Raw genomic sequence first — 25,918 nt, forward strand, 5'->3', positions numbered from 1 at the left:
TTCCCTAACAGGTAATAAACCATTATTGGTCCACAAGCAAGATGGAAAAATCTCCTTGTGCATGAATCTAGTCCATGAGAACTCAGAGCATGTTTAGATAGAGAAAGAACTATCATAACAGATAAATGACAAAATTCTAATGTCATCCTAGCAATTATTCAATCAATCATTTAAGCATTTATCAATTGCTGCTATTCATTAGACACTGGGTCAAATAAAATAAAATAAATGAAACCATCTCTACTAGTTGTCCCCTTGTCTATTTATCCCAAGAACTGACAAAATCTGAGGGAAGAGTTACTGAATCTTTCCATGCTTTCTTAATTCTAAGCATTATTGATACAAATCAAAAAAATCAAAAAGCCAATTCCCAAGAGCAAACCACTTTTCCTATCAAGATGTCAACAGGTCTGTCCTTGAAGGAAGGCCCTTCACAGAATCATTTAGGCAGGAAAAGACAACCTACTAAGATTTCCTAGGGGGTAAAAATAACTAAAATTTCCAAATGACAAGGGTCAAGAGTTGTATATGTAGGTTTGGGTATACATGGGGCTTTATTTTTATTAATTTTTTTTTAATCTTGGCCTATGAAATCTCCCCTGACACAGGTCAGAAACTCATCTTCATGGTCTGATTTTAGAAAAATGTTTGGTACACTAACGAGGTTAAGTGAGTGGCCCATAGTTACACAGTAAGAGAAAAGGAAAAGAGAAAGGAGAGAGAGGGGGAGAGACACAGAAGAAACAGAGAGAGAGACAGAGGAAAAAAGAAGAGGGAGAGACAGAGGGAAAAAGAGGGAGAGACAGAGGGAAAAAGAGAGAAAGACAGAGAGAAAGAAAATAACAGAGAGAGAGGGAGACACAGAAGGGGGAAAGAAAGAGAGAGAGAGAGAGAGAGAGAGGGAGATGTAGGAGGGAAAAAGAGAGAGAGAGCGAGAGAGAGAGAAATTGTCACAGAAACAGAGGGGGAGAGAGGGGTATGAGGTAAGAAAGACAAGTTCCTAAGCAGATCCACTAGTCATCAGACCACACTGCCTCCCAGTTTCAGAATTCTGGTCCCAAATCAGTAGTCACCAAACCAAAGTCAGCCAGTCCTCTTAGTGCCCAATGATGCAAGGAAATTGAATTAAAATGTCTCCATCAATATCAGAGCTCCTTGAGAAGAAAATACATTAAAAACTGTACAATCTACAAATGGAAGATGCTACATTACTGTCACACTTATAGCCATTTTAATAGCACCCTTAAAAGTATCATCTGATAGAAAACTAAAGACGAGAAAGGCTGAAGACATACCTGCAGCATGCAACTAAGTCCATAAACCAGCGGACGATGCTGTGGGCAGGACAGTAAGTCCGATCCGGACAGCTGCACTGGGCTCATTACTGGCCCAGGGGCAGCAGGGCTTGATGCTGACAGACCTGGATTGTTTGGGCCGATCATCATGTGAGGTGAGTGTGCAGCTAAGAGATTAGGACTGTCGTTCAGCAGGAGAGAGAGGCGCCGGGCACAGAAGTAAGCGAGACGGCGGGACAGATAAGCTGACTGAACAAACTCTTCTGAATACTAAAAGAGAAAATAAGAGTATTAGGCTCAATCATTTCATGCCCAGTTTGTCTTCACCTTCAGAAAGAAGAGTTCCTCTTTCCCCCCAAAAAAATCTCACATACATCCACCTAAATTTAGGTAAATTATAGTCAGTAAAATAAATGTACTGGGGCAGCTAGGTGGTGCAGTGGAGAGAGCACCAGCCCTGATGTCAGGAGGACCTGAGTTCAAACCTGGCCTCAGACACTTAACACTTCCTAGTTGTGTGACCCTGGGCAAGTCACTTACCCCAAATTGCCTCAGCAAAAATGCAAAGAAATAAAAAAAATAAGCCTACTGACCATTAAATGGACTAAAGGAAGGCAAAAAGAGACCTAAAATAATGTAACACTCTTTAATAATTTTCCTTTTGAGGACTGTTGGAGTTGGTTTCCAAGGCATTTGTGGAGAGAACTCCAGGAAGAACTTTTAGACTATAACAGGGGAAAAAATGGGAAATTTTTGAGAACAGTGGCAAAGGTTTATTGGATTAGAATGTGGGAATCACAGAATTCCCAAGCTGGAAAGGACTTCAGAAGTCACTTCGAACAACCCAATTCCCCAAATGGTTACCCAGCTTTTGTAAGAGAATTGTACTACATTCCAGTATAAGCCATTCAACTTTTGGATAACAATTTAAAACAAAAGTTTTTCTCAACATCAAGCCTAGGTTTCCACCTGCCATTTCATTCAATTTCTTCCTTTGGGAGTGCAAGAGAAAAAGTCTAAATGAAGCTCCACATATGTGAAGGCAGCTAAACACCATCTGTCCATTGGATTCTTTTCTTCAAGATCCCCCATTCCTTCCATTCACAGAAGGGATGGACTCCAGGTCTGTCAAAATCCTTGTTGCCCTCCGCTGGATACTCTCCAAGTTATCAAGATGTCATCATAAATGTGGTACACCCTGAGCTGAACATGAATCCTTTAGACAGATGATCCCACTTGATTATAATCTCACTGAGAACAAGAACTAGCTTTTGCCTCTTTATATCCTGGCACAGATTAGGCACTTAATAAATATTTATTGATTGAATGATGCATATGATCAGAGCAGAGTAAGGCACAATTGTTACCTTTTAGTAATCTAGGAACTGGGACTCTATGTGTGTGTATGTGTGTGTGTGTGTGTGTGTGTGTATATATATATATATGTATAAAATAATGGGGGAAATAAAGTTAAATTAAAATTTTTTTAAGGTGTTTGGGTTTTTTGGGGGGGCATAATTAAACAGCTATGTGCTTTACATGTCCCCCACTCCCCATCTTATACTTGTGAGTAAGATTTTGTGAAGCCAAATTAGGGCCTTCAATTTACTTTTGAACGTAACCATCCAAGCCTCTATTGGTCTATCATTTATTCAAGTCCCACTCTGGCAAAGAAATGACTTTGGGTTTTCAAAGGCAATCTGGTACATTCAAGAAAAATGTAAAATATTTGAGCATGAATTGGGGACAGACAACTAGAGTTCAAGGAGCAACCTGGCTAATTGCAGGCAGATCATCAATATTCAGGGATGAATGAACTTTTTTTGGAGGCTACCGATTTTTCCATCTCTCCTGAGGCAGAAGGAGGGAGGTGAAAGGCCAATTAATATCTCGGTGCAAAACTATGTATATAGCCTGCTTCTTTCCTCTGAGCTCCGTTCTGATTACCTGCCTGCCAGGTATCTCCACCTAGTGGTCCACTGAATCCATAGCCAAGCTTCCTGAGAAGAAGGAAAAAGGAAAAAGAGGGAGGTTCTTCTACCCCATTACTTGCCACCATCACACAGTGAGGGACATGCCATTTCTTAGCTTTATTATATTTTATCCGACCTTATTCATCAGTAATTAAATGACAAACTGCACCTGCAGCATTAGTGGTAGTAGTAGTTTCAGAAGATCATCATCCACTGGTCTGATTTTTTCCAGGACATCTAGGATCCAGGTCAAGTATTCATGCCGTTCAAGCATTCCTTCCTAAAACAAAATAAATACGTGTGAGGTGAAATTAATCTATAATGGTCTCAGAAAGGAGTTCTAGAGCCTGGCTATCTTCAGCTTCTACAGTAGCAGCAAATGATTCCTGCAGGTCCCTCCTATTTCCTCATTCCCGTCAGTGTCAACCAGATCCTTCCCAAGTCCTTCACACTTACACTGAGCTCTCTGAAGCTCTCTTCTACAGTCAGCAAATTTTATTTTAGAGATCTTTCATTTAGAGATCTGTGCCCCCATCCCTGAAATTAAGTTATGTAAATTTTGTATACAGGAATGTATTGTTTCATCCTTCACACAAAATAGAATGGAAGTTTCTTGAAGATAGAGGGGTATTTTTGTTTGTTTTTTGAATCTTCAGAACCTACCAAAATATCTGGCATATAATATAAAATTAGAAAAGATTTTTAGCCTCTCCTCAATTTCCCCAATCCTTATAATCATGACTTTTCTTAAAATTATAAACTGGGTGATTTTGCTTTAGTCTCAATCATTGATTCTCAAACTTTTCGGTCTCAAGACCATTTTTCACATTTATAAAAATTATGGAAAATATTCTTCCCCTCCCGCAATGAGTTTTTGTTTATGTGGGGTATATCTTTTGATATTTATAGTAGAAAAAATGTCTTAAGATGACTTTGTATTATTACGAAAATAGCACTGACTCCACATATCCCCTAAAAATGTCTCCCGGGGATCCCAAGACCATATTTTGATAGGTGCTGATTGAAATAAATTCTATTTATCTAATGAATTAGCCAACGAGCATTTATTAAGTGCCTGCTATGTGCCAGGCAGTATGTTAGTCATCAGAGCTACAAATATAAAGGATGAAATAACAATCTCTGGGAGCTCACAGTCCTGCAAATGAAGATGATAGCATAGTGGATTCTGAATAAATATCCTCAAGGTCCAAGACAAAATAAAATGATGAATTTTGACCTTTAATTATCATTTTTGTTCTTACAGAAGTTAACATTGATAATTGAGTAAATGTATAAATGGAAATAGTTGACTATTCACATGAAAGGTGGTGTGACATCATGGATAGACAACTGGTCTTGAAGTCAAAAAAGATTTGAGTTAATTCCTGCCCCATGTGCATACTTGTTGTGTGATCCTGGACAAGTCACATAACCTGTGCCCATATGCAACTCTCTAAGAGTAAACATGGCAGAGTAGGTACAAATATGCCCTGGCAGAGGAAGTATCCTCACTGAGCATTGCCCACATCAATGAAACGTCAGATCTGGGACAAAAACACAGACGGAGATACGTACAGGCTTGGGTCTAGGATTTCATGGTACAATGAGCTCCTTCACACACACACACACACACACACACACACACACACACACACATATTCGTGTGTATGTGTGTATATATATTTAAGAGAGAAGTGAGGGAGAGGAGGAAAGAGAGTGGGGGGAGGAAGGAGGGAAAAGGAAAGAAGGAAGGATGAAGGGAGGGAGGAAGGAAAGGAGGAAGAAAGTCAGGGAGAGAGGGAGAGGAAGAAAAAGAAAAGAAGAAAAGGAAAGATCAGTTAAATATATTTTAATTAGCCCTCGATTAATCACAGGAAAATTTGCATTTCTAGGAAAAGTTACCTGGAACATATAGAATGCCAGTTTTTCATTGTACTCCCACTGTTTCAATGCTTGTTCCACATCTTGAGGCATAACCATGGAGCCATTGCCTGGAGCTGAGGCCAAGTGATAAAAATCAGCAATCTTTGCCAATTGTTCTCGAAGGTATCTGGTGGAGATTTGGGTCCATTCTGTTAACAAACAAAAGAAAGCTTAGAGCATCACTACTTTCTTAGGAAAAATACAGGGGAATATTTTCAAAGAATGAAAATATTGAAGGCTACAACTTGAGCTCAAGTCCTTTAATCCCAAAATCCAGGGATTCTTTTCAATAATACTATGCAGTCTATAAATAACAACTGGACAAAAGAGAATATACAGCTTCCTTTTACTAGATGACTTTATTAGAGGGCCACCACTCAAATCACATAATTATATCGTCTATAAATGAGTTCTCAATTAACTAATTAGCCTTCCTGTTTTTCAGATAATCTACAGAGATTTCCTCGCTCTCTACCCAAAGAGAGTCATGACCAAGTACAAAATACAGAGATTCTGTATCTGATGGGATACTGTTTTCTTTTTTGTTTGTTTTTCTTTATTAATTTATTTTTTAGATACATTACACTTTATGAATCAGGTCAAGAGAGAAAAATCAGAACAAAAGGGAAAAACTATGGGAGGGGGAAAAAAACAGAAAAAAAGAAGTGAACATATCATGTGTTGATTTACATTCAATCTCCATAATTATTTTTCTGGATGCAGATGACATTTTCTATCCAAAGTCTATTGAGATTGCTTTGGATCACCGAACCACTGCAAAGATGTAAATCTTTCATAACTGACCATCATACATTCTTACTGTTATTGTGTACAATACATTCCTGCTTCTGCCTCTGCTTCAGCAAAAGTTCATGTAAATTTTCCAGGCCTTTCTAAAATCAGTTTATTCATCATTTTTCATAGAACAATAAAATTTCATTACCTTCATATATATATATACCGCAGCTACTCCCCAATTGATGAGCATCTTCTCATTTTCCAATTCTTTGTTACCACAAAAAGGGTTGCTACAAACATTTTTGCACAGGTGGATCCTTTCCCCTCCTTTATGATTTCATTGGGATACAGAACCAATAGTAGCACTTCTGGGTCAAAGGGAGGCAGTTTTATAGCCCTTCGGGCACACTATCACATTGCTCTCTAGAATGTTTGGATCATTTTCATAACTCTCCCAACAATGAATTGGTATGGGATACTGTTTTCTTAAGGTGATATAAATCTCTGGGAAAATGGGCAAGTAATCTGGGAGAAATTAAGCTTAGACCAATATCTTATGTCACATGCCACAATAAATTCTAAAGTAATCCATATGCATACATATTACATGTTACTGCTAATACATATACTGCTAATACATACATGCATATTACTGTTAAGAGAAATAATTGGCAAATATGGAAATAGTCAATTTTGGAGCGTTTGTGGGAAGATAAGCATACTAGTGCACTGTTGGTGGAGTTGTAAGTTAATACAATATTTTGAAAAACAATTTGTAAGTATATAAATAAAAAGATTAAAATGTCTATACACCCAAAAGTTGCCCTACTAGGCTTACGCCACCCCTTGCCAAAGGGAACTGATTCTTCTTCATACACACCAAAATATTTGTAGCAGCACTTTTGGTGACAACAACGAACTAGAAACAAAATAAATCCCTATCGTTTGAGGAATAACTAAACAAATTAAGAAATGATGAATACAGAGAGGTATGGAAAGATCTACATGAACTGATGCAGAGTAAAGTAAGCAAACCATATACAATGATAATAATGCAATAAACAACCTAATGTTAAAGCAATTTTTATTTCCTTCTATTATCTGGGACTTATTCCTTCTGCAAATTTTGGTTAACTAAACATTAATATTAACTTAATTAGCTTAATAAAAGTTATTAAAATTAACAATGTCAAGGTTGATATTAACTTCAGCTAACTAAAAGATGTACCACAAGAAGTGAAAATTTACTTAGAACCCTAAATATTACTTGATTGAGAAGCCAGAAGAAAAAAATCTCAACTGTCCTTGACTCTTTGGTGACATGTAATCTTCCTCAGTCAGTCTATTTGTGAAACCTCTAAAATTGGTTTAATCTGTAACCCGACTTAGTTTACCTACAAAACTTTATTAAGGGGGAATAAATGAGATTTTGAATCACTTAACTAAATTTGTTCAACTTTTATGACATGTATCAATTGTTTGTTGCCTAAGAGGAATGTACAAGACTGAACTATGTAAAAGAATTTCTCTGTCACTTTGATGTGATTTCGTCTCTAAGAAGCCTTATCAGAATCCTCATGATTCTTGAACATACTGATAAAATCTACCATTTTTTATCTATATTTTCTACATTGTGGGAAATATATATTTAGTAGTAGTTACACCACATGAACTCAAAAAGGAGATATTTCTCCTATAACATTAATCAAAACTGAATGTTGTAAAATTACAAGAAAAATATTTGGCTCCAAAAAATAGATATGGAAAGACATCCCCAACTAATTCCTTCCTGGAGGTGGGAGGTTCACAAATGTGAAATATAGCACATATTTTCAAACTTTTTCAGTGCACTGATTTTGCTTTACTTTTCTTTAAAAAAAAAAATCTCTGTTGTATGGAATGGCTTTTGGGGGATAGAACATGGGTAAAATTTTGGTAATATTTAAAAAATAACAAAAAAGGGTAAAAAAATCTTAAAAGTAATGGTCAAGAAACTAAAATGAAAAGGGCTAAGGAGTGAAAGAAGTATAAATAGCTTTTTTTTTCCCCTTAGGAGTCTGGCTGGGGAAAAAAAAAATAAAGCATAATAGCTTGAGGGATTTCTGGGTATAGTGAATATTTTATTAAGAAATAGGGAGATTTGACTTGTTCAAAGGCAGCAAGTACAGAATCAGTAGATAGGGGGAGATTATAGACTAGAGGAGAGGAGAACAGAGAAATCCACTGGATAAGTTAGAAGGAAACAGAGTCAGGGGCACATATAAAGAGGCTGCCTAAGATGGGGAAAAGAATCATTCTGTCCCCAAAGCCAAGAAGTAATGCATGGCAGTCAAAAGAAACAATGTACAAGTTTATTCCAAAATAACAAACAGTGTAACCTCAAGAAAATTGAAATACAACTGAAGAAAAATGAACATTCAAAGAACTTGGAATGAAATCAACAAAGACAGATAGGAAGCAGATTAGTGAAATGAAAAGAGTTCTACATTAGGAATCATAGAATCCAGTTCCACATTATGGCTCTGTCATTTGCCATGTGACTTTGGGAAAGCCCTTTAATTTCTCTGGGTCTGTTTCCTTCTCTGAAAAATGAGGGATTGTTCCTTCACAAGTTAATTGTACACTCTTTCAAAGTCCGATTCTTTTTGTACAGCAAAATAACTGTATGGACATGTATACATATATTGTATTTAACTTATGCTTTAACATATTAACATGTATTGGTCAACCTGTTATCTCGGGGAAGGGGTGGGGGGAAGGAAGAGAAAAGTTGGAACAGAAGATTTTGCAATTATCAATGCTGAAAAATTACCCGTGCATATATCTTGTAAATAAAAAGCTATAATAAAAAAATTAAATAAAATAAATAATAATTTTTTAAAAAAAAGAAAAATGAGGGAATGGAGAGGTCTCTCCACTGCCTTCTAGCTCAAAAATCAATGAATAGTTCTTGCTCAGGACACATCCATATCCTAGAGTGCAGTGCCACAGATAAACCCATGTCTAACCATAGTTCAAAGTTGAAGGTGAGTAATAAACAGAAATCAAAGCACAGATCTGCCTATGTTCCAAAAGAACTCTATTTTGGGCAACAACAATTTTTAAAGGGTCCACTTTCAAGTTGTCTTTTTTTGACTTTGACTTATTTTTATTTTTTAAATATTTATTTCAAATTAAATACCAAAAAAAAAATTTTTTTTTAAAGACATGATAGGAAAATTAAAAACTAAACTAAATATTGTCATGTGCCCAGCAGAACACAAGGGAGGATTCAAAATATGAAACAATAAATTTTCATTTCAATAAAGCATACATGATAGAAAAGATTATATTCATGACTGTTCTTTTCTTTGCTTCTTTGTATGTTATTCTTTTATTTCAAGTTCTTTTAAAGAGATGATTCCAAAAAGATGGTGAAGGCCATGAAAACTTTGCCTCACAAAGGGAGTTCCTGACTCCATTTAAAAAATAAAGATGTCCCTCTCTGGAATTCTGGAGGAATTTCCAATGCAGCTGAATAAAAATGCTAACTTCACCATTAGCTACTCAGTGAACATTCACTAAAAAGGATTGAAAATTCTCTTTTCACCCTTCTTCTCATTTTCTGTGAAAAGATGGTTTTCTCAAGGCAAATTGGTCTTAATTTGCTCAGATACCATGAAAAATCAGAGGGAATGATTTATTTGCATTATGTTATAGACCAGGAATATCTGAAAATAATGCAAACAGTAAGCAGTTATAAGTTGTTAGTCAATTGTTTCCATTCATATCTAACTCTGTGACTCCATTTGAGGTTTTCTTGGTTGGAATGGTTTGCCATTTCCTTTTTCAGCTCATTTTACAGATGAAGAAACTGAAGCAAACAGGATGAAATGACTTGCCCAAGATCACACAGTTAGTATGTATCTAAGGCCAGATTTGAACTCAGGTTTTCTTAACTCCATATCCTGTGCTCTCTCCACTGTACCACTTAGCTGCCTTTAAAATTCATCTATTGAATCTGAATTATGGAGACTTAATGTGGATCAAAATATAATATTTTCACCTTTTGGGTATTGTTTATTTTTTTTTTCCTATCTGGTGGTCTTTTTTTTTTTTTTTTGGCCCTTTTAGTCTGATTTTTCTTGCACAATATAGGAAATATGTTAATGTGTTTAAAAAAATTACACATATTTAACCTATAACAGATTGTTTGCTGCCTTAGGGAGAGGAGAATTGGGGAAAGGAAGGAGAAAAATTTGGGACACAAAGTTTACAAAGATGAATGTTTAAAACTATCTTTACATGTATTTGGAAAAATAAAATACTAAATTGGGAAAACAGATATATCTATATTCCTTTTGCCTTGGGGGATATAAGGAATGAAATCTACATATGTGTTTTTTTCTAAAAATAAACAGATATGTATAAATAAAAATAATGCCTTATTAGTAAAAAACAGCAGAATATATAGTCAAGATAGTTGATGTATCAAGTCCCACTGAATGCTAATTAATTGCCTTAGATATTTATGATAGAGAATGGTTTCAAAAGTGGGGGAGGAGAAAAAAATGGCATCACCCAAAGCTTTTAAAGTACAGAAAAAAACTCAAATTCAAAACACTGTGCTGCTCTAAAAGAAAACTAATAGATTGTTCTCTCCCTTCTTTTTAAAAGGTTGTCTTTTTTTAGTTCTCCATCAAAATACCCCATTCACTGTCTCATTATATCTGCCAGTGTTCCTACCTTTAACATACATACTTTTTATTTTTCCTACATTATACCCTCTCATTAAGAATTTATATTTTCTATGCTCTTTAAATAACATTTCTATATTTTCTCCCTTTTCATCCTTCCTACAACTATATCTTTCCCACCCCACTCTGAGTCCATTTTTAGTCCCTTGAATAAGAATTAGTCATTTAACACATCAATCTTAGCACTCATTTTTTCCTCTACCTTGATATGGCAACTTGATTGCTTTGGGAAGTTTCCTTCTAATATGCAGTCAACATATATTCACTTGTACAATAAATGATTACAGTCCATGGTCATAAATCACCCAACCACTGGAAAGTAAAGTTGCGGTATGCTGTGATAGATTTTTAATTGTTTCAGATTTACAGGTAGAGGTCTAGAGACATGAAGGTGGGAAGGAAAAAGGTTGGTGGGGGAAGGCGAGAGGTGCATGTCATAGCCTCCGTACATTTTATGACTCATCTTTATTTGACAATGAAAGTACAACATAAGCTATGTTACCACCATTATCAATTTTTAAGTATTCAAAAATGAATCATAAGCTCAATCATCCCCCTCACTCTAACAAATAGGGAAGAAAAACTTATGCTCATCTTAGTCTTACACTAAGAAAACAATCCAAGTACTTATCAATAGACACATTAAAAGAATGGTTAATTGATGCTTTCAAATAAGTGGCTCTAAGAATTTGTTAGACATGAGTAAAAGGGCTTCAGATATCTGAAGGGAGAACAAATCTTTAATGAAATAGATTTTTTTAAAAAAAATTTTATTATAGCTTTTTATTTACAAAACATATGCATGGGTAGTTTTTCAACAATGACCCTTGCAAAACCTTCTGTTCTGACTTTTCCCCTCCTTCCTCCCACCCCCTCTCCTAGATGGCTGGTAGTCCAATACATGTTAAATATTAGAGTATATGTTAAATCCAATATATGTATACATATTTATATAGTTATCTTGCTGCTCAAGAAAGATCGAGTCTATAAAGAAAGTAAAAACACCTGAGAAGGAAAACAAAAATGCAATCAAACAACAGAGAGGGTGGAAATGCTATGTTGTGGTCCACACTCATTTCCCATAGTTCTCTCTCTGGATGTAGCTGATTCTTTTCATTACTAAACAATTGGAACTGGTTTGGATCATCTCATTGTTAAAGAGAGCCATGGCCATCATAATTGATCATCTTATAGTATTGTTCTTGAAGGGTATAATGATCTCCTGGTCCTGTTCATTTCACTCAGCATCAATTCGTGTAAGTCTCTCCAGGCCTCTCTGAAATCATCCTTCTGATCATGTAATAGGCTTTTTAAAGGTGTGTGTAGGTGTATATACTGGCCATTCTTATTGACAGTGATCTGCTGACTTGCATATTGACAACGAGGGACATTCTGTTCTCAAATGAATTACCAGTTTGGATAATATACAAGACTTGTCTACATAATAGTCTAGCATTTTCTCAATTATATTTGTTGAACCTCAAAATATGACAAAGTGTATTGGGCTTTGTTCTTTTGTTCCCCAAGTTTGAAATAATGTTTGGACAAATGAAGAGTCCAAATGGGCAGATGTTATTTACTAAATCGACGTCATATAGTTACCCATTATAGAACTTATAAACACACCTGAAAGGCCATTATAATAGCAACTAGGAAATAGAAAACCACAGAACAGTGATGCTGAAGGAAATAACTTTAAATTCATCTGCTCCTACTCTGCTCCCTTTATTTTACAGAATTTAAGGTAACTGTCCCTCAAAAGCTGAGTAGGAGACAAACAGATTAAGAACTAAGTCAAGTGTCAATAAGAATCCAATTAAGAGTTAACTCCTATGTTACTTTCCAAGTAAAATTTTGTTCTAGTCCTTTACTTTTAGGTATATTTAGCAATAAAACAGAAAATTCAATTATTTTTTCATTTACAAAGAAATATGTATCACTGGGTGGTTTTTTAAGATCATAGCAGCCAAAGCCAAGGAAGACCTTAAAATGCACAATCCAATTCCTTTTAGAGATGAGAGACTCATCTCCCAGAAAGTTATCATTTGCCCAAGGTCCCAAAGGAAGAAAATGGCAGAGCTTTGACTATCCTTATCCCTTATAAACTTATTCCTGGAGGTGTTTCTCTTTATATTTAATTAAATCTGTTTTTCACACCACAAACAATCTGCTTAGGCATGGAAAAAAAAGTCAATTGCCAAACCTGGTTTTAATGTCCATGGTTGTTATAGTTTATCCTTTAGAAAGTATGTATAGTTCATAAATAATTTGACTTCCTCAAGAACTTTTTCAAATTAAAAACAGCTTTCCATTAATCATTGAGGAATTAAAATTCCACCTTAAATTGGAAAAAAACAGAAATATCAGCCTTTTACAAAGAAGACAAATTAAGCAAAGAGAATGGTACCTTTCTTTGTATTATGAACACTCAGCACCATGCCGGGAACACAGTAGGTGCTTAATAAATGTTTCCTGCACTGAACTAAAGGAATTCATATTGTCATCTTAATGACTCCTTATAGCAAGGCAATCATTTCATTCCTCTCCTAAAGTGCACTACCCCCAAAAAACTCTGCTAAATCTTTCTTCACATCTCTTCCACCTCTCACTAGTCACCCACTATCTCAGTTAAGATTCTCATTTCTTATACTCTAATATCACCCCTGCCTCCTTTCTCCTTTCCATTTGCCTCTAATAATAGGGACAGTGGGGGTGGAGGAAGGTGACTTTCACCTCACCAAGGTCCTTGTCCTGGATCACATACCTGTAGCAGACTGGCCTCTCCCTCTCTAATCTTCAACTTCTTTCTCCCTATTTATGAGTTCTTTCATGGTTCTTTCAATCGCGTCCAAGTCTCACTTGCACTATTACAAAACAGCCTCCCAATGGGTCTGTTTGGCTCAAGTATCTTCCCTCCCTCTCTCCAAGCCATCTTATACTTGGTGTCAAAGTGATTTTCCTTCAGGGCAGGGCAGATCTGAGCATTCTATTATTCCAAACCAAAAACCCAGGACCAAATTCTTCCCTGTCTTTTAAAGCCCCTCAGAACCTAACTTCAACTTCTATTTCCAGTTTCATTACACACTATTACCCTTCTCAAACTCTATGGTCCAACCAAGCTGGCTGTTTCCTATCTCTGTCTTTATACTGGTCAACATCCATCCTGGTACCATACTTACTCTTCTTTTGTGCTCTATAGAATCCCTTCAAGAGATTTCTCAAGCAGTTTCTATACAAAGCCTTTCCTCAATTTCCAAACTACTTGTGCCATCCCTCCTACTGAACTATATTGCATTCATTCTATATACCCACACATACACATACTCTCTTATGTGTATATTGTTTTCCCTGAGAATATGGCTTTTTGTATCTAAATCCCTGATGCCTAGTACAATGCCTATCACCAGAAAGTGCTTAATAAATTCTTATTTGCTTCATTTGCTATCTGCCCAAATCAACCACTATACACTATGTATTTAATTCATTCCCACCCTCCTCCCTCCCCTCCCCCAGGGAATGGCATATTAAGGTACTATATATATATATACAAAAGGTACAATAATATAAACAAAAAGAACACTAAGAAGAAGTTGAATGTCATATAATCCCAATGGTCAATCCCAAGTCAAAATTTACTTCCATCATTTCCTTGGAAAGGTGGATACTGAAAACTATATACATTGTCAGATATAGTTAGTGTGTTGGGCACTTTGCTGATCTTTTTCTTAGTCACATGGAATACTGTAAATATTGATTAAGGGGATCAAGAAATTTGTCCCCGTCCCTGCCTCACTCTCCCCCCCCCCCACACACACACACAGACACATGATTATTTCAATTTTACTCCCTTATACCTCAGAAGAAACAAGGCTCCTTCACCATTTTTACATAAAGGATCTACTTTATTTTTTTCCCTTAACAATTTCACCCTCATTCAGTAAAAGGGAAGTCATTAGGATTTTATCTTGAAACAACTAAAATTGACCAGCTTGTAGAATACAAATAGCATTCTCTACTTCCTTCAGATTCTTTTATTATACAATGTAATTGTCCAGCGAGATATTTTCTCGAGAGGGTAACAAATCTAGTCTCTTGCACAAGTTACTGCTTTTTTATTATATCCTGAATCTTTTTCTTCTCTGATATCTAAATTGGAGTGTCTCTTTAAAACACCAGTTATTTAATAATTTTCATCATTTGGAAAAGAAAAATAGGATGTAGTAGTCCGAAGAGACACACTCCCACAAACAGTAATAACATAAGCCAGAGAAGGGTCTGTAAATATGACAAACTATGTCAAGAAAAATTAATCACTCCCTTAGAACAAACTGAATGAATCTTGGGCTACTGGAAAAAAGGCTCGTAGCAAAATTAAACTTTCAGGAAAAAGGTTAATATCATTACTTCCAATTCAATAACAACTACTTCATCTCCCAAAATTACATCTATAGCTGAACAATCTCCAAGTCAGTTTCCAGTTAAGGTTAGTTAAAGACAACTACATCACTTTCAAAAGAAGATTTGAAAATTAAACAATCATAAAAAAATGTTCCAAATCACTAATAATAAATGCAAATCAGAACAACTGTGAAGTTTCACATTACACTCAACAAATTGGCCAATTAGACATGAGATAATAGCCAATGTAGGTGGGGGCCACATAAAGAGAAACATTAATATGCTTAATATGTTGCTGATGAACTTGGGAAGTAGATCAGTAATTTTGAATTGATATCAGCAACAACTCAAAGAAGTGGGGATGAGGGGGAGACGAGGATATCTATGCTATTTGATCCAGAGCTCCCATTGCTTAGGATACAGTCCCAAAAATGTTAAGGCAAAAAAAAAAAAAAAATGACCCATATTCATTCTCTTTCATTCTCTCTCTCTCTCCTTTCTCTCCCTTTCCTTTCCTCTCTCTCCTTCTCCTTTCCTCTCCCTTCCTCCCCTCAAACTGCCAATTCCCTGGGACGGGACCCTCTTCAGTTCAACACCTGGACAATGACATTAATCTGCTGGTGGGTTTGCCTGGCTGCCTGGTCTCTTCCTATTCCAAAACAACCTCCATTCAGCCAAGGTCTTCAACCCAAGATCTCCTACCATTTCATTCAGGGACATCTATATTCATCCTATCTATATTCTTTATTGGACCCAGATGTCATTGGAGGAGAAAGTGAGGCAGGTGACCTTGCCCAGCCCTTCGTCACTTAAATCCAATTTACTTGCCATGTCATGGCAGCACCTCCCTGATATCATGGTCCTCTTCGAGAATGAAGGACAAACAACAACTACCAGTTAGCCACCAAAGGGATTTTCCTTAAATCCAAGTCCAACCAGGTTAATTTCTATTATTCAATAAACTCCAAGGGCTCCCCATAGCCTTCAGGATCAAATATAAAATCCTCCAATGTTCAAAGTTCTTCATGGCCCACTCACCTCCTACCTTTCCAGTCTTCTAACACCTTGCTCTCTGCCACATACTTTTTAATCAGGTGACTCTGGATTCCTGACTGTTCTATAAACAAGATACTTGAGCTCTTTACTCTGAGAATGTTCTCCAGCTATCCCCCATGTCTGGAATATTCTCCCTCCTTGGCTCCTATTACTGGGTCCAACTACTCATCCTCCTTTAAGTCACAACTAAAATGCTATCTTCTATAGGAAGCCTCTTCCAGCTCCTCTTAATTTCAGCCTTTTTCCTCCCTTTACTTCCTATTTATCTTGTATATGTTTTAGATTAATATGTTTGTTGCTCATTGTCTTCCCCATTAGACCGGGAGCTCTTTGGTAGCAAAGACTGTCTTTTTAATAATATTTTTTGTATCCCCAGTGATCAACATAGTACCAGTATATGGGAGGTGTTTAATAAAGTTTTATTAAATGATTGACAGCAAAGAACTGGAAACAAAATAGATGCTCCCAACAGAGGGAATGAGAAACAAACTGCTTCCATAAATGTAAATGGAATATTCCTGTATCATAAGAGGAATAAGAAGAATTCAGAAAAGAATAAGAAAACATGCAAATGGATACAGCAAAATAAACCAAACCAAGAAAACAAAATGCATGGTGTCTATAATGATGTAAATTGAACAAAATGAAATGAAATTAATGACCAAGTTCATGTGATCCTTCTTTGCAGAAGTAGGGGACTACAAGACTGGAATGTTGCTTATGTTGTGAGATACATCTGATTTTGTTGAAATGCCTACTTCCTTTTTTATTCTTGTTACAAAGGATGGCTTGCTTCATAAGCATGGGGAGAGAGAGAGAGATTCAGAAATTAAGATATGCAAATGAAGAGATGTCCCCTTCCCATTCTCAAATTATGAGATTTTTGTAATACATGAAAACTAACTTTTTGTGTAAAAGTGTTCTGATGTATTTTCAGAACTATAAAAATGAAAGAGACCATTACTGTTGCTGAAACCCCCATTGTCTTTTCTTCTCAGGCTAAACACATCTAAATTGATAGTGGACTCACTGAAACCCCCATTGTCTTTTCTTCTCGGGCTAAATGCATCTAAATTGATAGTGGATTCAAGGTCCTTCACTATTCTGAATGTCTTTCTCCAGATACTCTTCAGTTTATCAGTCTCTCTCTTAAATCATGACATCCAGAACTGAATACAATAGTCCAGATGAGTCAGGCTAAGGAAAGAGTCGAGTGTAACATATCTCCATATTCCTAGAAGTTGTACTATTCTTAACAGAACCTAAGATCACATCAGTTTTTTTGGGTACCACATTAAACTGCTGAGTTTACAATCTACTCAAACCTCTGGAGTCTTTTAAGAGCATCTTTGATCTTTTCATGCCTGTTCCACTGCATATTTGTAATTATTTTTTTTGCAACCAAGAGAAAGACTTCAAATTTAGCCTTAGCATATTTTATCTTATTAAAGTCACCATTGTTCTGGCCTACCAACAGCTAGACACTGTCACCCAGCATTGGCTATCCTTTCCCATTTAGTGTTATCTTCAGATCTAATGAGCAAAGCATCTATCCTCCTCAGCTTAGGGCCAGGAACAGATGGATCCCTGAAATACTACACACTAAAGACCTCCTGCTACATTGTCACTGAATCAATTAAAAAAAAATCCTGCTTTTTGACTCTATCCATCCGTGTTATTATCTACTCTATATTTTCCCATCTTCTCCACAAGAACAGTATTAGATGTTTTATCAAAAACTCAGCTAAAAACCTAAGTAAACCACATCTACATAATTTTCCTCATCTACTAATTTATCCTGGACATTAAGCATCATCCCTTGACACATTAAGCCTTTGTTAATTTATTATTTCAGCTATTTGCTAATTTGGTCGTTTCAGTCACGTTCAACTCTTTGAAACCCCAATTTGGGGTTTTCTTGGCAGAGATACCAGAGTAGTGTGCCATTTGCTTTTCCAGCTCATTTTACAGATGAGGAAATTTAGGCAAACAGGGTTAAGTGACTTGCCTGGAGTCACACAGCTACAACTTTTCTGAGACTGGATTTGTATTCATGAATATGAGTTGCCCAATTCCATGCCCAGTCTATGCACTGTGTCACTTAGCTGCCCATATCTTTTAATATCTTGTTGTCTAGGAGGCACTAACACAGGTGCTAAGTTCACAAGAACTGTATACAAGAATATCCTCTTGTTCTTCAATATTAGTTTCTAAGAAGCATGATGTAGTGGAAATATTGCTGAATTTGGAATAAAATGACCAGGATTCCTGCATCCCAGCTACACTAACTTGGGTAAGACATTTCATCTTTCCTCATCTGTGAAATATAGACAATGATTTACCTTCCCCTCCCCCAAGGTGGTTGTGAAGAAAAGACATTGTTAGTTCAAAACATAAATGGGGATGCTTACCAAGCACTTCTAAGAAGTGAATACAAACTGCCACGCAGTTAGCATAAAATGGAAAAATTACTGGGCACCACTGGAAATGTAATAGGGCAATGAAAAGCGAAAACTATAAGAAAATACAAACCATAAAATAAGCTATTCTTTATCTATTTATACTTGTCATTTAACTGAACTCTATACATACATTTTTAAATTTAATTTTTATTTTTTATTAAAGTTTTTTATTTACAAAGCATATGCATGGGTAATTTTTTAACATTGACCCTTGTATAACCCTTTGTTTCAAATTTTCCCCTTCTTCCCCCTACTTCCTCCCCTATCTGGCAAGTAGTCCAATACATGTTAAATATGTTGAAATACATGTCAGATCCGATATGTGCATACAAATTTATACAGTTATTATTACATACATTTTTGATAGTGAGGCTATGAGTAAGTTCAGTACTCACTAAGCAAAAATAGAATCAAGCGCTCTGGTGGGTCCAATTCCTCAATATATGTATAATTGAGTTTCATCTCTGTCCAGATAGGTATGAGGTATTGGAAGCAAATTCACGTAATATGCAATAAAGGGATTTGAAGAAGCTAATTGTTAATTTTCAATGAGTTGAATGATAGACAACAAGAAAATAAGACAGAAAAGAGGTTTGTGCTCAAGGAAAAGCAATTATTTTGCAAAATGCAATTCAGTGGAAAGGATGATTTGAGCTGGAGAATTTAGAGCTGGCAGTAGACTTAGAAGTAATCAAATCTCGCCCCTTCATTTTAGCTAGGATGAAAGTCAAGTCCAGGATGATTAAGTGATTGGCATATGGTCACATTTGTAAGTGGCAAGCTTCCTACCCCAAATCATGCAGCCTCTGAGTTGGGGATCGCAAGCCAGCACTTGTTGAGAAGGACTTCCTTAAGCATCAACTGAAGGATTAAAGAGCAGCAGGCTAGAGAGAGAAGAGGCTAGAAGGCAGATGGCAGTTACAGGGTGGGTGAGGAAGATTTGAGGGGGTGGGGTCTGGCAGAAGGTGCAACCTTGAGCTGAAACTGAGAACCTGGACTTGGACTCTAGCAAGAACAATGACCTTAAAGGACCCAAACTAAGACCGAGTTTGTCAGCCTGGGTCATGAAAAATTAGGTCTTTCCATTCAAGACCTTACTGGATTTGGAACCTAAGGACGTGGATTAGAATCCACTAAATTTTCCTCTCATGATAGAATCTTGGCGTTGAAAACAGCTAATTAATCAATAAATTGCTGAAATTACTCACTGACAAGGAGGGGTATACTAGCTAGAATTGACAGAAATTAGGGTAGCAAGCCAGAGAGGTAAATCTAAAGAGGAAAGTTCCTAACTCACAATTAACTTCAAGTGGAAACAATGGAAAGGACCATATACATTGTATACAGTCATTCTTGCTCTTTTTGTTCTTTGTTCTCAAACAGGACCATGACATCAGGGACATGATGCCATGACATGGAAATGAGCTGGATTTAAGTGAAGGAAGGCTGTGCAAATTAACCTGCCTCACTTTCCCCTCCAGAGCCATCTAGGTCTAGTGGCAAGATATAGATCAAGACTGGAGATGGCCTTGGGTGAAATGGGTAGCCTTGGTCTTTTTAAGCTCTAGAGTCTTAAAAGTCTCAGTTTGACTGAAACTACCCCCATTCAGAGATTAAGGCTAAGTAGCAACTGAGGCAAAGAATAAAATGAATAAATAAAATGAATCAGTGAATCTGGGAGGAGAAAACACTCGGGGTTTCTGGCCAAAGTACTATTGATATCCACCCACCAACCTTTCCATCTATCCATCCATCCATCCATTCACCTATCCCTCTACCTTCCCTTTCTCCCCTTCTTCCCTCTCTCCCTCTGTCCACATAGAATATCATAACCTTACTTACAGATGCTCTTAAAAGCATTGTTTTTTTTTTTTTTCTTTTGCATCTCTGAACTCTCCCCAATCTCTGGGGTTGACTTGCTCTATTTCTTTTTTAAGGAGTAGGCCTTAATCTAATTCTCATTGGTCACCAAGAGGTCCTAAGCCAAGTCCCATTTGGTTATTGTTTGGATCCTGATTAACAGTAATTCTAAATCCACATTAGATAAACAATCAAAAGATATTAACATTTTTAGTTACTTGAAAATGTATTTGCTGTTACTTATAATCAAAGAAATGCAAATTAAAACAGATGAGGTACCATCTTACACACATTAAATGGATTAAAACAATTCAAAGCAAAGGACTTCAACCCTTTGAAGGAACTGAGATACTTATATAGCTGGAAGAATTGCATAAACTGTGAGATCTTTTTGGAATACAATCTATGAGGACATATGCAACGGTCCAATAATCCCACAGTTGGGGATGTACTCTGAAAGCATTAGCAAAAACAAAACAGAGATTTCCTTGCAGGTTTTCATATTAGACATTATATGTAATCACTAACTGGAAACAACCTAAATATTCAACAGGGGAATGGTTGAATGAATTGTGGTACATTAATGAAATATGATAATGCAATTAAGACTGTCAAGCATAACACTTTGAAAGAAATCAAGAAAGAACTATATAAAATAAGGCAAAGTAAAATTAACAGAGCCAAAGGGAGTACTCACTAGCTATATAACCATATAAGAAAAAGAGCTGAGTAAGAATGAACTAAGAATCTTGATGAGAATTTAAAGGAAATTTTAAAAAATGAATTATGGAATAAAGAAAAATGGAATTAATAGAAATTTAATAGTGACTAACTCAAGTTGCACTGGTTTTTTTGATGTTCAGAAATTTTAAGCTTTTAATTAATGTTTTTAAACAATATATGGTTTTATTACACAACCTCAAAGTTCTCTCTTAATTTACAACTTCCTAATCCTTTCCAAATCATTCTGACTCATAAAAAATTCTCCCAACTCTTAATGCTTTCATTCTCTTCTAATTCTATAATTTGTTTTTAAGCTCCAACAAATCCAAGGCAGTCATTTTCATCTTTTCAACCTGTTTTTGCCTTTATACTCATTACCATAGAACTTCAAAGCTGGAAGGGATATTAGTGAGTATCTAGTACAATCTATCTTATCTATAAAAAATAAATCCCTTCTACAACAGTATCTGAGAAATGGCCATTTAGCTTTTGCTTAAAGAACTCCAAGGAGGAAGAAACCCAATACCTTCAAAAACCATCCTTTCTCTTCATTTTAGGAGAGTTCTAATCTTTGGCAAGTTTTTCAAGGCTAAATTTGACTCTGCAACTTCCATCCATTCTACTGTTCTTGATTCTGTTTTCTGGAGTCAAAGTAAAAAAGCCTAATCTTCATTTCTGGGTGAATGTCCTTTAGATATCTACCCAAGAAGCCCAGTTCCTTAAGCCAAGACTTGAAAGATTTGAATTCAAAATTCTTCCCCATCCTGCTGGCCTCCTCTGATTTATCGATTATTTTCCTAAAATATGGAGCTACCCCTCCTATCCCAAAGCCATCTTTAACATTTTTATCATGTTTTTCTACACCCGAACGGCTCTCAAAAAAATTTTTTTTACCTCGTATTAAGAGATGCCTTTATATTCTTAAAAATTGAGGACCTAAAGAGCTCATTTTATGATTTATTCATATTGATATTTATTTTGTTTGAAATAAAAATTATCTTGTGAGAGCAATTATGAAAACTGTTCTGACCTAATAGAGCTCCTAAAAGGATTTCAAGGATCTTCCAAGGTTTCCAGATTAAACTTTTTTCTTATTAAAGCTTTTTATTTACAAAACATGCATGGGTAATTTTTCCACATTGACCCTTGCAAAACCTTCTGTTCCAAAATTTCCCCTCCTTCCCCCTATTCTCACCCCTAGATGGCAAGTAGACCGATACATGTTAAATATATTAAAACATATGTTAAATCCAACATATGTTTACAAAATTATAGTTCTCTTGCTGCACAAGAAAAATGGGATCATAAAGGAAAAAAAATCTGAGAAAGAAAACAATGCAAGCAAACAATGACAAAAAGAGTGAAAATTCTATGTTGTGATCCATACTCAGTTCCCACAGTCCTTTCTTTGGGTATAGATGGCTCTCTTCATCACAAGACCATTGTAACTTGCCTGAATCATCTCATTGTTGAAAAAAAAACCTGTGTCCTTCAGAATTGATCTTCATATAATCTTCTTGTTGCCATGTACAATGATCTCCTGGTTCTACTCACTTCACTTAGCATCAGTTCATGTAAGCCTCTTCAGGCCTCTCTGAAATCATCTCCAGATCAAACTTTTAGAACTTATGCCCTACTTCATACTTTCCTTGTCACAAAGGTTGCCATCAGGAATGAAGAATGAAAAAAAAAGGTACTGTTGCTTAGCACATGGGAAAGCATTTGATAAAATGCTTTTCCATTCATTCACTCATTCATTCCAGCTCCCAAAGGACACCTAAATTCCCTGGACTCTCTCCCACCAGGAGGGGGTTGTCTTGACTTACAAGTAAACTGGATTTAAGTGAAGCAGAGTTGTGCAAAGTCATCAGCTTCATTCTCTCCTCCATAATTATGGAGAGTCTAGTTGCAAAGTCTTCATTGCAAGTGATAAGTCTTCGATGTCCACAGTGGCCACCTTATCAAATGTCAAGTGATGAGTTTAAAGAAGGCAGGACAGAATGAATTCAGCCCCACATCCTTTGTAATCCTACCACAGTACTGCTATCTTGACATATCTTCAAGCCAAGGAACTCACTGCAAGTTAGAAGTGTAAAATATCAGAACTAAAAGGGTCTTAAGGCACCATCAAGTACAATTCCCATACTTGACAGGAAAGTAGCAAACAGGTTCTGAAGTCGGGAAGACCCGAGTTCAAATCTGGCCTCAGACACTTAACACTTCCTGGCTGTGTGACCCTGGGCAAATCACTTAACCCCAATTGCTCAGCAAAAAAAAAAAAAAAAAAAAAAAAAAAAAAAAAAAAAAAAAAAACAAACAAAAAAAAAAAACAAAACAAAACAACAACAACAACAAAAAAAACCAATTTCTCAAGAGTTTTGGCTTAACTATAACCACAAAGCAAATTAGGACAAGAAAGATGTGGTTCCATAATCACACAGTAAATATATGGCAGAGACCTTTTGCCCAGATGGTACTGCCCCCTTGGACAGAGACCACAGAGGGGTCAGAGTAGCATTGCTGCTGGAGAGATTTACCTGGGAGAAGCCGAACTACTCACTCACTCACTTCCTGGGGCATGGAGCATCATAGGATTGCAATCTATTATTCTTCTTAGGTCAGAGGAGCTGACTCAGCTACAGTGACCACCATCTTTCCTTAATCTCAAAACCATCTTTCTTTCTCCCCACACATCCAATCAATTGGGTCTGTAATCTCTCTCCCATCTGTCTCTTCTTTCCCACTGCTACTAGACAAAATGCCAATTCAGGCCCCCATTTCTTCCTACTTAAGCTTTTAATATCCTCCTAGGAGATCTGTCTCCAGTACTTCCAGTTTAATCTCTATCATTCACACTGCCATATGGAATCATCTTCCTATTGTACCCCACTATGACACTATCATTCTGCTGGTACTCTTTCAGTGATTCCCCAATGCATCCCAAGTGCGTTCCTCAATTTTGAAGATTAAGTAAAGCCCTCTATAATCTGGCTGCAACCTTCCCCTCTAGTCTCATTACATCCTATTCCCTCTTTTCTGGTCTTTACATTGAAATCAAACTAGATTATTCACCAAACTACTCTTTCTCTTCTATCTATGACTTTTTTTCGTATCATGTACTATATCTGGAATAGACTTGCAAGGATAATCTCAGATACCACTCCTTCCATAAAACCTTCGCTTTTCTCCTCCACAGCCTTCTCTCCATCCTCAAATTTCTCACAGCACTTTGTGAAGAGCACTTCTTTGCATTTACATCAACCTCTTGAATCACAATTAATTTTGAGGAGTATAAAGGGTTTCTTCTGGCTGCTTAGAATGCTCTCCTTCTCATGGCTGCCTCCTGGTTTTCTTCAAATTCCAACTAAAATTCTCCCTCCTACAAGAAGTCATCTTGATTCTTCCTAATTCTAGTAACTACCTTTTTTGAGTATTTCCTATCTAAGCTGTGCTTGTTTGGGCATATCTGTTATTGCTTCCCTCATTAGATTGTGAGTCTCTAAGACAAAGACTATCTTTTTGCCTCAGCACTTAGCACAGAATCAGGCACAAAGCAGGCACTTAGTAAATGCTGATTGACTATGTTTTACTTGGCTTTGCATTGGTGGCAAGGAGGATGAATTAGAGATCAAAAACAAGGAGGCTCATTGGACTTGGTCAGCTGAGACCCAAAATTAGACTATAACTCTGAAAGAGTAAGTCTTATTCAAAAGAAATAGTTTAAGTACAGAGGGTCAGAGTAACTATATATGGATATTTATGCATGTAAAGATATAGAAATACACACAAATATACTTACATATGTATATACACACATACATATTGTGTATAAGTGTATATATATATCAAGATAATGAAATAAAGAAATCCAGGAATCAGAAAAGGGAAATTTGGTGGAAACCATCTGAGCAGAAATCAACAGAAGTCAAAACAAAAGCAATACTGTCAACAGAGGGTTGTCTATCACCAGACCACCTGGAAAGAGAAAGAAGATGAGCTCCACTAATGAATCATAAATTTGGCAAAGAATAAAGATACAATGGCAATGAGAGACTCCAATTGTCTGTGGGAGTTTTCCCTCTTTTTGATCATCTTTAATCATTATTTCATCCATCAAAAAATTAAAGAATTAACAAGCAGAAATTTTATTCTCTATTTCATTCTAATAGAGAGGAACTAGTTACTAAGGTAGAAATGATGGGAAATTTAAGAGTTCAAGAGTAATCCCTCCCTCCTATAGTATAGAGGAACAGAGAAAGACAACATGAAACTTAGCTTTTAGAATGTGGGTTTCAAATGGTTTGAAGAAAAGAGAGGTTTCCATGAACTAAAAATTTACAAAGAAGAGGGAACCATGAGGAAAAGGAAGTTCTCAAGAATGAAGTTCTGAAGTCAAAGAAAAAAATTCTGAAATGAAGGGAAAATATTAATTATCTAAAGAGAGCAATGTAGATATGGAGACATCAATAATAGATTTTTTTTTTAAAAATCCACCAATTTAAAAATCTACCAATGATAGAATCAAGGGCAAGTAACAGAGGATGGCTACAAAAATATGAAATGCGAATATAAAAATACTGTCCAACTAAAAGTCAGGATGAGTTGAAGCTGTGAGGAGAGCTGGGGCCAACAAAGAGATTTGTTTTTGAGTAATGATGGGAAAAAACAGGAAGAAGAAAGAAGGGCTAGGGCCACTGCCAGAGGAGGGTAATATGACGATAATGGAAAAAAGAGAGAGAGCACAGAGATGCCTA

General features: G+C 36.2%; 1 protein-coding gene across 14 annotated transcripts in view; it reads right to left on the bottom strand.

Annotated features, from left to right (window-relative positions):
- Nucleotides 1-25,918, bottom strand: part of MED12L (mediator complex subunit 12L) — a 370,226-nt gene that overhangs the window by 284,127 nt on the left and 60,181 nt on the right. For all 14 annotated transcript variants that reach the window (XM_031957753.1, XM_031957757.1, XM_031957758.1 and 11 more), the window contains 3 exons: nucleotides 5,171-5,340; nucleotides 3,438-3,548; nucleotides 1,296-1,565 (listed from right to left, as the gene is read on the bottom strand). In XM_031957753.1, the coding sequence (XP_031813613.1) occupies nucleotides 1,296-1,565; nucleotides 3,438-3,548; nucleotides 5,171-5,340 (551 nt within the window). The remainder of the gene's footprint in view (nucleotides 1-1,295; nucleotides 1,566-3,437; nucleotides 3,549-5,170; nucleotides 5,341-25,918) is intronic.

The sequence above is a fragment of the Sarcophilus harrisii genome, chromosome 3 (genome assembly GCF_902635505.1).
Source record: "Sarcophilus harrisii chromosome 3, mSarHar1.11, whole genome shotgun sequence".
Lineage (NCBI taxonomy): Eukaryota > Metazoa > Chordata > Mammalia > Dasyuromorphia > Dasyuridae > Sarcophilus > Sarcophilus harrisii.